This window comes from Pimephales promelas, chromosome 2 (assembly GCF_988280905.1).
Source record: "Pimephales promelas chromosome 2, fPimPro1.hap1.1, whole genome shotgun sequence".
NCBI classification, from domain to species: Eukaryota; Metazoa; Chordata; class Actinopteri; order Cypriniformes; family Leuciscidae; genus Pimephales; species Pimephales promelas.
The window spans coordinates 8,901,207-8,916,651 of NC_142770.1; the positions used below are offsets into that span (position 1 = coordinate 8,901,207).

A 15,445-nucleotide genomic window follows, 5' to 3' on the forward strand; every position below is an offset into this window, starting at 1 on the left:
CGGTGGACACAAATATCCGGCGACGATGATCCCCACGCCGCTGTTCTGCTATCCAGAGTAAATACAGAGCGGTAACTCTCTTGATGAATGCTCGGTCGACATAAAAACAATGACCGCCAACGGATTTTGATTCTGACGCGCGTAAATTTCGCTTCAAACTTTACGCGCGCCAGTTTCGCTCTCTCTTTGAGTGACAGTTTATCTATCCAGTTGCAATAGAGAATGAAATGACGCTATTTTCTGATAGCCAATGAATTTCTGAAAAGACTGAAATGCAGCTTTTGTGGGTGGAATCATCCGATTACATTAGAATCCGTGCGCAACAGCGAGAGTGATTCTCTGCGCGCGTGTGCTTAAACACAACAATCATCACGTGACAGGCTGCGCCGCTAAACTGGATATCGCTCATATTTTTTTCTCCCCTCCGATCTCCGATCTAGCGTTCTGGGCCGGTATCGGCGCGATACCGATGCCGTGGATCGGATCGGGACATCCCTAGTAATAAATACCACCTACAGTCCTTCACATTACTGTTCAGATCCAGAAATGGTCCCATGTGCTTCAACTTTTTGACAGCACAATGAGCAAGATCCTTTTTTACAGAACCAATAATATACAGAGTCGCAACTGTAGTTTGATTCCCAAACTAATGACTGAATTGCTCATGTTTTGGCTCATTTCCACAAACCGGTAACCTAGAAATCTAGATGCACCCTAGCGGCAGCAAAACTTATTTTGCTGCCAGTGTGGTCTAGCAACTCTCCATTAGCTTTCGAAATGGAAAAACCAAACTCTGGTCAGGCCAATCACATCGTATAGAGTTGGTGGGCGGGCTTAACACAATGACGGCAGACGGTTCTGCGCCGTGATTTCCATAGTTGATTTCCCTGCGACTTGAAAACAAACAAGATGCTTCTGGCGAACAGCGGTCTTTCGATTCGGCTTTGGCCGCGACTCTGGATGAATTGGAGTTAAGAGAACGTCACTTAAGTCATTCTTAAAAAAAGGAAGATTTGTTCGGAGTTTTGACGACCGGATACGGCAAAAGTTTAATATATCAAAAGCTCCGCTGGTGGGAAAACGCATGGGACTCACTCAGCCTCAGCCGTTCGTTGCTCTGGTTAGTTAGCGTTATCCTATGGCGTGCCGAGGGATATTGAAAGACAACCTTTTATCCCGCCCCTCGGATTGAGGTATGCCAATTGTGAGTTCCCAGACCTAACATCTTGATGTAGGTCTGGCTTGCCAGGCTAACAAACCGGTACTGTACAGTACAATTCGAGACGGTAAACCCTGATCTTACTTGATAGGCGTGGTGTTTGCCGGAAAGTAGCGATCAATGTCATTATCGCGCAATGAAGAAAGTGACATAGGAAACAGCAATGGAGGACATACAGCAAATTTTGTTCTTTCTTCTTGGCATGTGGCTTTTTGTTACAAGAACAAACGGTATTGTGTTTCAACTGTATTTAAAAAAATGGCGTATTTTAAAAATTGTGTTGTCATTACGCGCAAGTAACGATTCTCAGTCAACCAATCAGTGTTCTGCATTGAGTCTAGCTCCACCCTTAATACCGGACTACTGTGCTAGGTACCCCAACGGAAGAGTCCCAAAAAAGTGGTACGGTACAGTTGGGAATTCATTCACAACTTCTGACAGTGGAAACGACAAAAATGCATTCCATACTAAACTATATTGTACCGCTCTGTGGAAACGAAGCATAAAAGCGTAACCGGTGTAGTCCGACTCTTAGGAGGCAATTATTTTGGGCGAATTTAAAACATACACCATGTATGTAGTTTGATTCCGGTGTAGTATACTCCCCAATGAATTACTCTTGTGTAGTTAATAAAAAAAAAAACATACAGCGCTACCCGTTTAGTCTGATTCCTGAACGAATGACTCTTATCAAATGTGCAGTACTGTGAGGCCAGTGCATTTTGATTCCCAACCAATGACTCTTAGGAATCGGTTCTTTTTAGCAAATCAAAAACACCCAGCCCTTACTTCTGAAGCATTCTGTTTTACTATATGTTGTAGAGACAATGCAAATGCAAATACAACTGGAAATTTAAGATCTCTGCAAGTTAATAGCTGAAAGACTCATCAGTCTTTCATTAAAGGTTAGCTGGAGGTGTTGTTAGGAGCAGGAATGCAACTCTGTGCATTTCTTGAGAACATATACACGAGTTGAGCCTTCCAAAAAGAATAAATTACAGGGCCATTTGGCTAGAAAGAAAATTACCCAGGCTGTTCAGCTGAACGTATTTTTCCCTCTAATGACTGTGACATTTTGCCATCTCATCCTAAATGTCAGGAATCAGCAGACCTCTTGAGTGCTTTCAATAGATCCCAAACGAGAATCTGGCCAGGAACGCAGCGAGGGCGTTTGTCTGGAAGATCAGGCGTGGATCGGCCCGCAATCAATTAAAGCGTGCTAAAAGAAAGCGAGAAAGAAAGATGGGGGAGGATAGATGGAAATTGCTTTTTCAGAAAAGCATTACCGCATTCATATAAAAGGCTATTTGCATCCTGTGGCGTGAGATACTGTCAAAGCAATATATATGTATACAAGCATATAACTACAAGATGTGCATCTCTTATGAGTCTCCATCTATTCTGAATAAAACAAAGTGTGTACATACACCGCACACACTTGCAATGGAATATATTTTTGTTGCATTATATAATAAACATTCAGAATTTTCTATAGATTTTCATTTTTATATGATTAGTTATATATATATATATATAATGTAAAAAATATAAAAAATAGATTAAAACTAACGAAATTTACATGTTTAATATATAATTTAATTTGTACACAATTTACATTATGTATACACACAGAGTATATAGATTTAATTATTTAAAAAATATAAAAAAATTATTATTTATTTAATTATATAAAAATATATATTTTTTATAATTATTTAAAAAATATATTTTCAATATTTTCACATTCATTATCATATTTATAAAAGGTCAGTGTGAGTCTTCGATGCATTATATACACATAAATATATATTTACAGGATTTCTGGATACAAATCTAGTTATATAAAAACTAGAAAGAAAAAATCTAGTTATACTAAAAACTAATAAAAATTTAGTTATACTATGAAGTATATAGTTAACTATTTTGTGGTTATTATAAAAAAAAAAAGTTTTTTTATTTTGTGGTTATTATTTAAAAAAAAGTTTTTGTTGGTATTCGCTTGTTTTTTGTCCCTCAAACTAAAGTGTCTGTCCTTTAGGTTTAGATTTACTAAAGCGTTCTGTAGTTGTTTCATATTGAGAATATTAATGCGTCCTTTAAACAAAAGAACTCTCAGCTCTGCAGGGGAATAAATCTAAAGTCTCCTCACAGCTTTATCATGCTATTGAAGCGTTACTCCCCAGTTCCGGAAGTTTCCACCTCCCTCGTCTCCTTTACACATGTACAGTGTCTCTCCATCAAGCAATAAAAAGGAAGTCATTGACTTTATTTAGCCAACAGGGAGACGGGGTACGTGCGACATTACTCATGATTGTATACATCTTAAGTTATCGTCTCACTGAGATTCTCCCCCGTCTCTAGTCGTGCTTTTCTTTCCTCTCTTCCCTTCTTCGGCAGCAAACGTGGAAGAGAGAGGGGATTACCACTCCATTCTGCTGGACCCCAGGGGTCCCGTCTCATTCCAAACATTGCTGTGTGTGTTTGTTTGTGTGTGTGTGTGTGTGTGTGTGTGTGTGGCAGGAAACGGGGTCGGTCGGGTCCAATGAAGGTTTCAGTCACTCATCCATGGAGGGCTGCATAGAGAAGAGTACAAATTCCCGACCTTGCATTTTTGTCTAACCTTATCCATTCTGTCTTTATGACTGTTTACACTGTTGTAGTTCTGCCACACCTGGCCATTGTTTTAAGACGCATTTAACTTCACATTAGTTTAATTTCCTCTTCTAAGGGAGGCCAGATCACTCTCTATAGTTTGTGTGCTGGGAGGATCATGTCTCACACACAATTGGATTTAGAAATACGGCTGTCATGGAGAAGAGTGTCTAATCTCTCACACTATGTATATGTGTGTGTCTGTGGGATTGTTGGCTGTGTGGTTTCTTTTAATGCTTGAATATGCTTGGCATTTATTTTCACTTATTATTTATATAGTAAATATATATATATGTGTGATTTCTGAAGGATCATGTGACACTGAAGACCAGCTTTGCCATTACAAGAATAAATTACATTTTGCAATATACTGTGAGACTAAAATTAGACTTTTTCATTTGATATTTTTCATGAAATAAATTAGAGATGTCTTCTGAAAACATTCAAAAAGCTTGCCATCCCAAAGACCCAAAGTAGTGTATATTGTTATTATATATGCCTGTTATATATATCAAAACTTATAATACATTTCTATCATAACCATATTTTAATGCCTATTTTTAATCGTTTAAAAAACTAATTGGAAAGGTATCTCTTAATTTCTCTCTTGATTGGGAATTTGAAGACAAATTCAATGAAGAAAAATTTAAACGCAAACAAAAATATATAATTATTTATAAAATAAAATGATTGCCAAATCTGGAAAATGTAAAAAACAAACAAACAACAACATTGACAATTACATGATATATAACCTCATACCTGCCAGCCCTATGAGTCAATAGTACATTATTGTGTAGAAAGATTTCTAGTCATGTTTTGCAGAACTCAAAATATCACCTTATATAAACTAGAGACGTCCTAATTACTTCTAATGAAACTCTATGGTGTCATTATAAGATATTATGAACATTTTAAGCAGGACCAGAGGGCAGGACTAATGTTATTAGTGTTGCTTGTGAAACATTAAATTAAAAGAACACAAATCTTTAGGGTAAAATGTGACTGCAAAATTGCAGATACATATTTCAATCTCTGTATGAAGGTCATAAAGATTATAATTTTGGCCTGTTTCAATTATACATTTTTAGACATTTAAACACTTCTAAAGAATTAGATTTTTTAATAACTTTGATTATGGTACATAAATTAAAGAGGACCTATTATGCCCTTTTAAAAAGCCTTGACATTAGTTTTGAGGTCTACTAGATCTTTTATGCTTGAATGTCCAAAACAACAACAAAAAAACATTATTTTTCACATATTTGACATTATTGCAGCTTCCCAGGCTGTCAGTAACACTGTCTCTATGAAGCCCCTCTTTCCAAAATGCGCGGTGTGATCTGATTGGTCGGCTGGACCAGTGTGTTGTGATTGGTCAACCGCTTCGAGAGTGTTTTAGAAATGTCACGCCCCTTTCCATAACCGCGAGTTTCAACCAACTAACTCAACTCAACCAGGCCTTGCCCCTTTATTTGATTTTTTTGCGTATATCTCGGATGGGAATTATTTAAATGAGGAATATCGTGACATGTTCGTTCCCAAAAGAAAACTCAAGAAAAATCGAGGCGTTTCAGGGAGTTCAGAAACAGTGGTTGCTGATATAGAGTGACTTTGTGCTTTGTAACTTTGCAGCAACATTAAACCCTGAAACCGACATAATTGGACGTCTTTAATATAATGTTTCTTCATTTATCTCTCTCTCTCTCTTTCCCAGGCTCTTCTGAAAATAGATTGTCAGGGTTTAGTGGCCCGACTCATCATGGACTTTGTGTTGCTGACGACGGCAGTGGAAGTGGCTCCTCGCTGGAGGGAACTTGCTGAAAAACTCGCCCATGTATCCAAACAACAAATGGAGGCCTATGAGGCTCCGCACAGAGACAAAACCGGGATGGTGGATAGTGAAGTAAGGACACCTCCTTTCAATATGGAAAAGTACAGTTTACATTTGTGAGTTCAATCGCAAGATATAGCCATTTACATGTATCTCATAATTTCAGGCCATGTGGAAACCAGCCTACGACTTCCTGTTGACGTGGGCCGCTCAGATTGGCGACAGTTACCGCGATGTCATCCACGAACTGCACATGGGGCTGGACCGGATGAAGAATCCCATCACCAAACGCTGGAAACACCTCACCGGCACCCTTATCCTAGTCAATTGCCTCGAATTGCTTCGAAGCTCCGCCTTTAGCCCCGCCCCTCAGGATGACTTTGCCATTTAGCTCCACCTCCTCACAAAGCAACACCTCAGAATTTCTGTTTCGACATCACCTCGGGAGAATGCTAAATTCTAACGGATATAAACTTTTCTATTTCACCGTCAGCTGTGAGTTTACCTCAATCCAATAACCGCGAGGACGTCCTGTACCCGCCCACGTCCAAATAAGGGCATGCGGAAAGCCAATGAAGCCAAAACACTGAGTGTTTTAAGTGTAGCAATTGTTTTTAGAGTTCTGAAGCTGTTTTTATCAGTTTTGTTCTTTGCGATATCTATATTTTTTATATCGGATGGCACAAAGGAAATTTATACAATCACATTTTTCAAGGACGATTTTTTTCTGAAAAAAAAAAGAAGCCGATTTAATCTTGGTTCGTTACTAAAAACGAAGGTCTATTTTGTGATGTCACATTTACCCACGTTTGTCTTGGTCTTGCAGTTCTGTAATTTGTTGCCAAATGGTCGAGCCTTCCACATTTGTGATTTTTAAAAAATTTTTCCACAATCTTTATTTGTTGCGTCATATTTGATCGGTAGCTCTATACGACGAAGAAGACGGATTAGTATTACTAGACACATGAAACAACACAAACTGGTTACGTGAGAGGAAGAAGCGTATGGTGTGTTAATGAGATGGGAAGAGACTGTGGGAAAAAAAAGGAAAGGTTCAGACTGGATCTTGTTTAAGCTTTTGCAAAGTTTGCTTTTGAGAGACCAGCTATCGCATCATGTACTTGGTATTGGATTGCAGTGTTGCTTTAGTTTCAATCGTGAGTCATTCATTCAGTGTTTTTGTCGAGAAACAAATGCAGTCAGATGAATAAATGAATAGATCATAGCGTGATTTTATTTATGACTGATGATTTTTTTTCTTTTGTGTTCTATATTTTTTTGTACCTGATATACAATTTTTCCAATTTTAGACATTTTTATGTTTGCCGGTTTATTTGTTTTGAATAATAATCATTTCACGGACCTGCACATGTCAAGGAGATTTTGTGCTGGTTATTTTAACAGCATGTAGGGAAAAGAAGTGAATGTGTATGCAATATATATATATATATATATATATATATATATATATATATATATATATATATATTCGGTCACATTTATAACTTGTTTTTGTGTTAGCTCTTTGAGAGTGACTGTTTGAATAGCTATAATTCACACATTGTCTTAGTTGCAGCCAAATGTTTAGCACGAAGCAAATTAAACATGCTGTCCCATGTTGTTCCCATGGATTCAATAAAGCAGCTGTACATGAGAGAATGTTGTTAGGTTTGTCAGCTCCCTCTTTATTGTGACTATTTATCATAACTGCAAATTTGTCATTTATAGTTATTACAACTGGTTCTTGATACAACTTTATTGACGATTATGACTTCATATCTTGTTATTGCGTCAATTTTGTTATGATTAGGACAGTATATCTCACAATTGCAAAGTTTTTTGGTTTTGTTTTTGCAATATTGAAACTACCTCACAATAAGGACTTTACTTCTTGTTACTATTCATAAAACTGACTTAGTTTTTTTATTATTGCAACTGTTTCTCATAATTCTGACTTCATTTCCTGTTATTGACTATATATCACAATTGCAACATCATTTTGTTCTTGCAAATATCACTCAATTGTGATTTTATTTCTCATTAATGCATAAAACAGTTTATAAATTCGACTATTTGTCACAATTCTGACTAAATTTTGTCATTGCATATCTATATCCCAATAGCGACAGTATGTCTCACAAATATGACCTTATTTCCTGTTATTGCTACTATACATCACACAATTGCAACATCATTTTGCAATATTGCAACTATTTATTTCTCGTTAAGTGCTCATAAAACGGTTGATAAATTTGACTATTTGTCACAATTGCGACTAAATTTTGTTATAGTGACAATTTCTCATAATTGCGACAGTATATCTCACAATTGTGACTTCATTTCCTGTTATTGATTATATATCACAATAGCAAAATCAACTATTGAGAAGTTATTTTAAATATCTCACAATTCAAGCAGATAAGGAACTCCCGCACACTATCATTACTTGCACTTTTTAATCAAGTTTATTCACACACAACGTTTCGGTCACACGACCTTCGTCAGGAGTATACAAAATGTTCTATAACATCTCTTTTTAAATGTGTACATGACCACTCCACAGAACTCCATCTGTAAACAATTAAGCTCATTAGGAGTACATAATTAGCCCCACATCACAGACAACTACAAATTGTAATAGATAACAAAATTAGTTAAAGTCACCCTGTAGACATAAAAAAAAAAAAAAAAAAAAAAAAAAAACACACATAATTATCCAACAATATCAAGTTGTACTTCCAAACAATTGTAACAGTCGGGCTCCTTAGCCACTAAAACTCATAACAAATACATAATATATATATAAAAAAAAAAAAAAAAAAAAAAAGAAAATACACTATAACATTACATTAAACAATGCTTCGTCATTCATACCCTTAGGTGATAAAGTTTGAAGAGTGTAGATCCAGAACAACTCACGTCTCTGTAGAAGTAATTCTATGTCGCCCCCTCTAGGTGGCAAAGTCACTTTCTCAATCCCACAAAACCGCAAAGAAGCAACATCGTGATTCAAAGTCACAAAATGTGCCGCAACTGGATAGTTCATATCTTTTCTTCTGATCGAACTTTTATGTTCGCTAATTCTTTGTTTCAATTGTCGTGACGTTTTCCCCACATAGCCGATACCACACGGACAACGAATCAAATAAACCACATGAGTGGAAACACAAGTGATCACAGATTTAATGCTATACTTTCTGCCAGTTCTAGGGTGACAGAAAAATGATGTTTTGAAAGTATTGTTACACTGGGCGCAATTACCACAACGATAGTTGCCCTTCTGTATAGGGCTTAGTAGGCTCTGAGATGTACGAGGACTAGTACTCTGAAAACGAGCATGTACTAAGCTGTCTTTTAAATTCCTAGCCCGTTTGTATACAATCAAAGGAGGATGTTTAAAGATATCACTCAACTCCGGGTCAGATGACAGCAAATGCCAGTGTTTTTTAAAAATTGATTTAATCATAAAGGACTTAGGTGAATGTGTTGTAATACAGGAAAAAGAGTACTTTTTAGATTTTTTTGTCTTCTTTCTTAACAGTTCAGAGCGTGTCTTTTTAAAGGCTGTATCGAATGCTTCCTCAACCCAATCTAAAGGGTAACCTCTGCTCAAAAAATTATTTTTCATGATTTTCGATTTCTCTACAAAATCGGAGTCAGAATGACAAATTCTCCTCAATCTGTAGAACTGACTCTTAGGCAGTCCTTTTTTCAGAAAAATAGGATGAAAACTGGTAGCGAGTAACAGTGTGTTACGATCAGTCTCTTTAGTAAACAGAGTAGTAATCAAACAACCTTCGTTCTTCTGTACCCACATATCAAGGAAGTGTACTTTAACAGAATTGATTTCAGAGGTGAATTCCAAATCATCAACCAAGTTGTTCAAAAATGTAACAAATTCTCGAGCTTCTTCGTGGTCACCCAAAAAAATACAAAATATGTCGTCGATGTATCTGTACCATTTGATGATCTGTGAATGAAAAGGATTCTTCTCTGTATTAAATATATAGCTTTCTTCAAAAAAACCCATAAATAGATTGGCATAGTTAGGGGCAAAGTTTGAGCCCATTGCTGTCCCACTTATCTGAAGAAAAAAATCATTATCAAAACTAAAATAATTATATTTCAAAAGGTAGGAAGCCATCTGGATAATAAAGTCCGAGGGAGGGCTAGAGTCCTCACGTAACGAAAGATAATGTCTAAGGGCAATAAGTCCTTTTTCATGCGAAATGTTAGTATATAAACTTGTTATGTCTAAAGTTAACAATACAGAGGCATCTGATAAATCATGTAACTCAGAGATCTTATTGATAAAATCGGTAGAGTCTCGAATGTAAGATGGTAACGAATGAACAAAAGGTTTTATAAAAAAATCAACGTACTGCGATAAAGGGGATAAGAGAGAATTGGTCTGTGCCACAATCGGACGACCTGGAGGGTCAATAAGTCTCTTATGAATTTTAGGAAGAGTGTAAAAAACTGGTCTAATCGGATGTTGACAATACAAGAATTTAAAATCCGATTGAGATATCCAACCCTCCGTTTTAGCATTTGTTAAAAATGACAATATCTCTAATCGATAGGTATTGGTAGGATCCCCAGGGAGTTTTTTATAAAACTTAATATTCTGTAATTGTGCAAGAATTTCATGTTGGTATTTTTCCGAATCTTGGACTACAATTGCCCCTCCTTTATCTGCTGGTTTTATAATGATACTTGGGTCACTTGTCAATTCGGTCAAAGCTTTTTTCTCATTCAATGAAAGATTATGGGAGATATTATTACTAGAAGAACAAGTTCCCATCACATCTTGTTCGACCAAACGACAAAAGGTATGAATGGTGTGATTAGACACATTAGGGCAGAAATTACTTTTAGGTCTAAAGGGTGTCCTAGATGCACCAGACTCTGATTTAGAGAAAAAGTACCGTAGTTTCATTTGTCTAAAACATTTGAACAGATCCACTTTTAGCCCAAAACAATTAACACCAACAGTAGGCACAAAAGATAGTCCTTTCGATAAAATCCCTATTTGGTCATCAGATAGTTCTTTTTGAGAAATATTGATTACCGTCTCTTTGAGTAGCTGCGGGTCCACGGTCGTGAACTTCTTTGAGGCTCTTGAACCTCTTCGACATTTCTTCTTTGCGGTCTCCGTGGATGGACTCGTCTGTCCAAAAAAGAGGTCGAAGTATGTGCACTTGAATCACTGTCGATGGTAAACTCACTTTCAGTAGAGTCACTCTGTCCATTAAAAAAGGGTGCTCCATTTCTCCTCGTCCGATTGCGAAAAGATGATCCACGGACTGGTGCGTTGGTCTCTCGGGTCGCGCTGTCTCTCATTTCAGGCACGGTAGCTGGTCTCTTATCCCATGGATAAACTTCATTCCGAAGGTAATCCTCTGTATCTCGTTTATACTTCTTCAGCTTAATATCTTTCAAGTAATCTCTGTATTTCTCAGTGGACGACTTGATGGAGGAAAGAAAGGAATCGAAGTCAATGTGGGAATTGGATTTAATCTTTTCTTCAAGTAGGACGATTTTTTCATGGGTTTCATGTACATCAGCAGATACTTGTTCCACAATCAGAAGCATCAAATCCATAGAACACTTATTAAGAATCTCGCTCCATCTCTTTAAAAACAGTCTTTTAAAGAGATGGAGCGAGATTCTTAATAAGTGTTCTATGGATTTGATGCTTCTGATTGTGGAACAAGTATCTGCTGATGTACATGAAACCCATGAAAAAATCGTCCTACTTGAAGAAAAGATTAAATCCAATTCCCACATTGACTTCGATTCCTTTCTTTCCTCCATCAAGTCGTCCACTGAGAAATACAGAGATTACTTGAAAGATATTAAGCTGAAGAAGTATAAACGAGATACAGAGGATTACCTTCGGAATGAAGTTTATCCATGGGATAAGAGACCAGCTACCGTGCCTGAAATGAGAGACAGCGCGACCCGAGAGACCAACGCACCAGTCCGTGGATCATCTTTTCGCAATCGGACGAGGAGAAATGGAGCACCCTTTTTTAATGGACAGAGTGACTCTACTGAAAGTGAGTTTACCATCGACAGTGATTCAAGTGCACATACTTCGACCTCTTTTTTGGACAGACGAGTCCATCCACGGAGACCGCAAAGAAGAAATGTCGAAGAGGTTCAAGAGCCTCAAAGAAGTTCACGACCGTGGACCCGCAGCTACTCAAAGAGACGGTAATCAATATTTCTCAAAAAGAACTATCTGATGACCAAATAGGGATTTTATCGAAAGGACTATCTTTTGTGCCTACTGTTGGTGTTAATTGTTTTGGGCTAAAAGTGGATCTGTTCAAATGTTTTAGACAAATGAAACTACGGTACTTTTTCTCTAAATCAGAGTCTGGTGCATCTAGGACACCCTTTAGACCTAAAAGTAATTTCTGCCCTAATGTGTCTAATCACACCATTCATACCTTTTGTCGTTTGGTCGAACAAGATGTGATGGGAACTTGTTCTTCTAGTAATAATATCTCCCATAATCTTTCATTGAATGAGAAAAAAGCTTTGACCGAATTGACAAGTGACCCAAGTATCATTATAAAACCAGCAGATAAAGGAGGGGCAATTGTAGTCCAAGATTCGGAAAAATACCAACATGAAATTCTTGCACAATTACAGAATATTAAGTTTTATAAAAAACTCCCTGGGGATCCTACCAATACCTATCGATTAGAGATATTGTCATTTTTAACAAATGCTAAAACGGAGGGTTGGATATCTCAATCGGATTTTAAATTCTTGTATTGTCAACATCCGATTAGACCAGTTTTTTACACTCTTCCTAAAATTCATAAGAGACTTATTGACCCTCCAGGTCGTCCGATTGTGGCACAGACCAATTCTCTCTTATCCCCTTTATCGCAGTACGTTGATTTTTTTATAAAACCTTTTGTTCATTCGTTACCATCTTACATTCGAGACTCTACCGATTTTATCAATAAGATCTCTGAGTTACATGATTTATCAGATGCCTCTGTATTGTTAACTTTAGACATAACAAGTTTATATACTAACATTTCGCATGAAAAAGGACTTATTGCCCTTAGACATTATCTTTCGTTACGTGAGGACTCTAGCCCTCCCTCGGACTTTATTATCCAGATGGCTTCCTACCTTTTGAAATATAATTATTTTAGTTTTGATAATGATTTTTTTCTTCAGATAAGTGGGACAGCAATGGGCTCAAACTTTGCCCCTAACTATGCCAATCTATTTATGGGTTTTTTTGAAGAAAGCTATATATTTAATACAGAGAAGAATCCTTTTCATTCACAGATCATCAAATGGTACAGATACATCGACGACATATTTTGTATTTTTTTGGGTGACCACGAAGAAGCTCGAGAATTTGTTACATTTTTGAACAACTTGGTTGATGATTTGGAATTCACCTCTGAAATCAATTCTGTTAAAGTACACTTCCTTGATATGTGGGTACAGAAGAACGAAGGTTGTTTGATTACTACTCTGTTTACTAAAGAGACTGATCGTAACACACTGTTACTCGCTACCAGTTTTCATCCTATTTTTCTGAAAAAAGGACTGCCTAAGAGTCAGTTCTACAGATTGAGGAGAATTTGTCATTCTGACTCCGATTTTGTAGAGAAATCGAAAATCATGAAAAATAATTTTTTGAGCAGAGGTTACCCTTTAGATTGGGTTGAGGAAGCATTCGATACAGCCTTTAAAAAGACACGCTCTGAACTGTTAAGAAAGAAGACAAAAAAATCTAAAAAGTACTCTTTTTCCTGTATTACAACACATTCACCTAAGTCCTTTATGATTAAATCAATTTTTAAAAAACACTGGCATTTGCTGTCATCTGACCCGGAGTTGAGTGATATCTTTAAACATCCTCCTTTGATTGTATACAAACGGGCTAGGAATTTAAAAGACAGCTTAGTACATGCTCGTTTTCAGAGTACTAGTCCTCGTACATCTCAGAGCCTACTAAGCCCTATACAGAAGGGCAACTATCGTTGTGGTAATTGCGCCCAGTGTAACAATACTTTCAAAACATCATTTTTCTGTCACCCTAGAACTGGCAGAAAGTATAGCATTAAATCTGTGATCACTTGTGTTTCCACTCATGTGGTTTATTTGATTCGTTGTCCGTGTGGTATCGGCTATGTGGGGAAAACGTCACGACAATTGAAACAAAGAATTAGCGAACATAAAAGTTCGATCAGAAGAAAAGATATGAACTATCCAGTTGCGGCACATTTTGTGACTTTGAATCACGATGTTGCTTCTTTGCGGTTTTGTGGGATTGAGAAAGTGACTTTGCCACCTAGAGGGGGCGACATAGAATTACTTCTACAGAGACGTGAGTTGTTCTGGATCTACACTCTTCAAACTTTATCACCTAAGGGTATGAATGACGAAGCATTGTTTAATGTAATGTTATAGTGTATTTTCTTTTTTTTTTTTTTTTTTTTTTTTTTTTTTTTATATATATATATATTATGTATTTGTTATGAGTTTTAGTGGCTAAGGAGCCCGACTGTTACAATTGTTTGGAAGTACAACTTGATATTGTTGGATAATTATGTGTGTTTTTTTTTTTTTTTTTTTTTTTTTTTTTATGTCTACAGGGTGACTTTAACTAATTTTGTTATCTATTACAATTTGTAGTTGTCTGTGATGTGGGGCTAATTATGTACTCCTAATGAGCTTAATTGTTTACAGATGGAGTTCTGTGGAGTGGTCATGTACACATTTAAAAAGAGATGTTATAGAACATTTTGTATACTCCTGACGAAGGTCGTGTGACCGAAACGTTGTGTGTGAATAAACTTGATTAAAAAGTGCAAGTAATGATAGTGTGCGGGAGTTCCTTATCTGCTTGAATGACTAGCTGGTCTTATTATCTGACGCACCTATCACCTGCAGGTGTGCGATGGAGTTTGGTTACAAATATCTCACAATTACCTTTTACTTGTTTTACTCTGAGGCAGAAACAGGTCAAAATCTTAAATTAGAAATTAGAAATGCTAATCCTCTGTTGAAGGGATAATTCACTTTGAAATTATTTTTGATATGCTTTAGCTTAACTCAAGGGCATCCAAGATGTAGGTGTCTTTGTTTCCGCAGTATTTTCAATTTTGACATTTTTCGGTCCAACCTTTGTCTGTCAGTCATATAAAGGGGTCCACGTCACAGAGCATGCACAGAGAAGTCCAAATTAAACATGATTTGACATTGATGGCCTAAGACACGAAACGGGTTTGTGTGAGAAAACAAACAGTATTTATATCGTTTTACCTCGCACAATCAAATTCATGTCCAAGTGATATGAATCAGTTGTGCAACGTCCAACTGAACCGAAAGTCATCGCTTGCCGAAACAAGTGATCGCTTGCGTGTGTAGGCCTACGTCACTCAATATTCACACGGAGATTTCGGAAGTTTTACCTTCTTTAAACATATTTAGATATACCGAAATCGTCTTCCATTGCGATTTCCTGTATATCTAAATATGTTTAGTGAAAGATAAAACTTCCGAAATCTCTGTATAAACAAAGAGTGAGGTGGGCGCGCAAGCGATCACTTCTGGCGCATGCGCAGACCGCAGCGCCTGACTCGTGTCGTGTCCCGTCAGATCAGATAAAGACACGGTTTGACATCGTTGTGGCAGCACGAGGTAAAAACGATATAAATACTGTTCGTTTTCTCACACAAACCGCGTATCTTATT

General features: G+C 37.0%; 1 protein-coding gene across 2 annotated transcripts in view; it reads left to right on the plus strand.

Moving 5' to 3' along the window:
• The window catches only part of sh3bp4a (SH3-domain binding protein 4a), a 31,479-nt gene extending 24,006 nt beyond the window's left edge, over nucleotides 1-7,473 (plus strand). For both annotated transcript variants that reach the window (XM_039682917.2, XM_039682918.2), the window contains exons 4-5: nucleotides 5,589-5,777; nucleotides 5,872-7,473. In XM_039682917.2, the coding sequence (XP_039538851.2) occupies nucleotides 5,589-5,777; nucleotides 5,872-6,096 (414 nt within the window). In that variant the 3' untranslated portion in view covers nucleotides 6,097-7,473. The remainder of the gene's footprint in view (nucleotides 1-5,588; nucleotides 5,778-5,871) is intronic.
• Nucleotides 7,474-15,445: the final 7,972 nt, after the last annotated feature.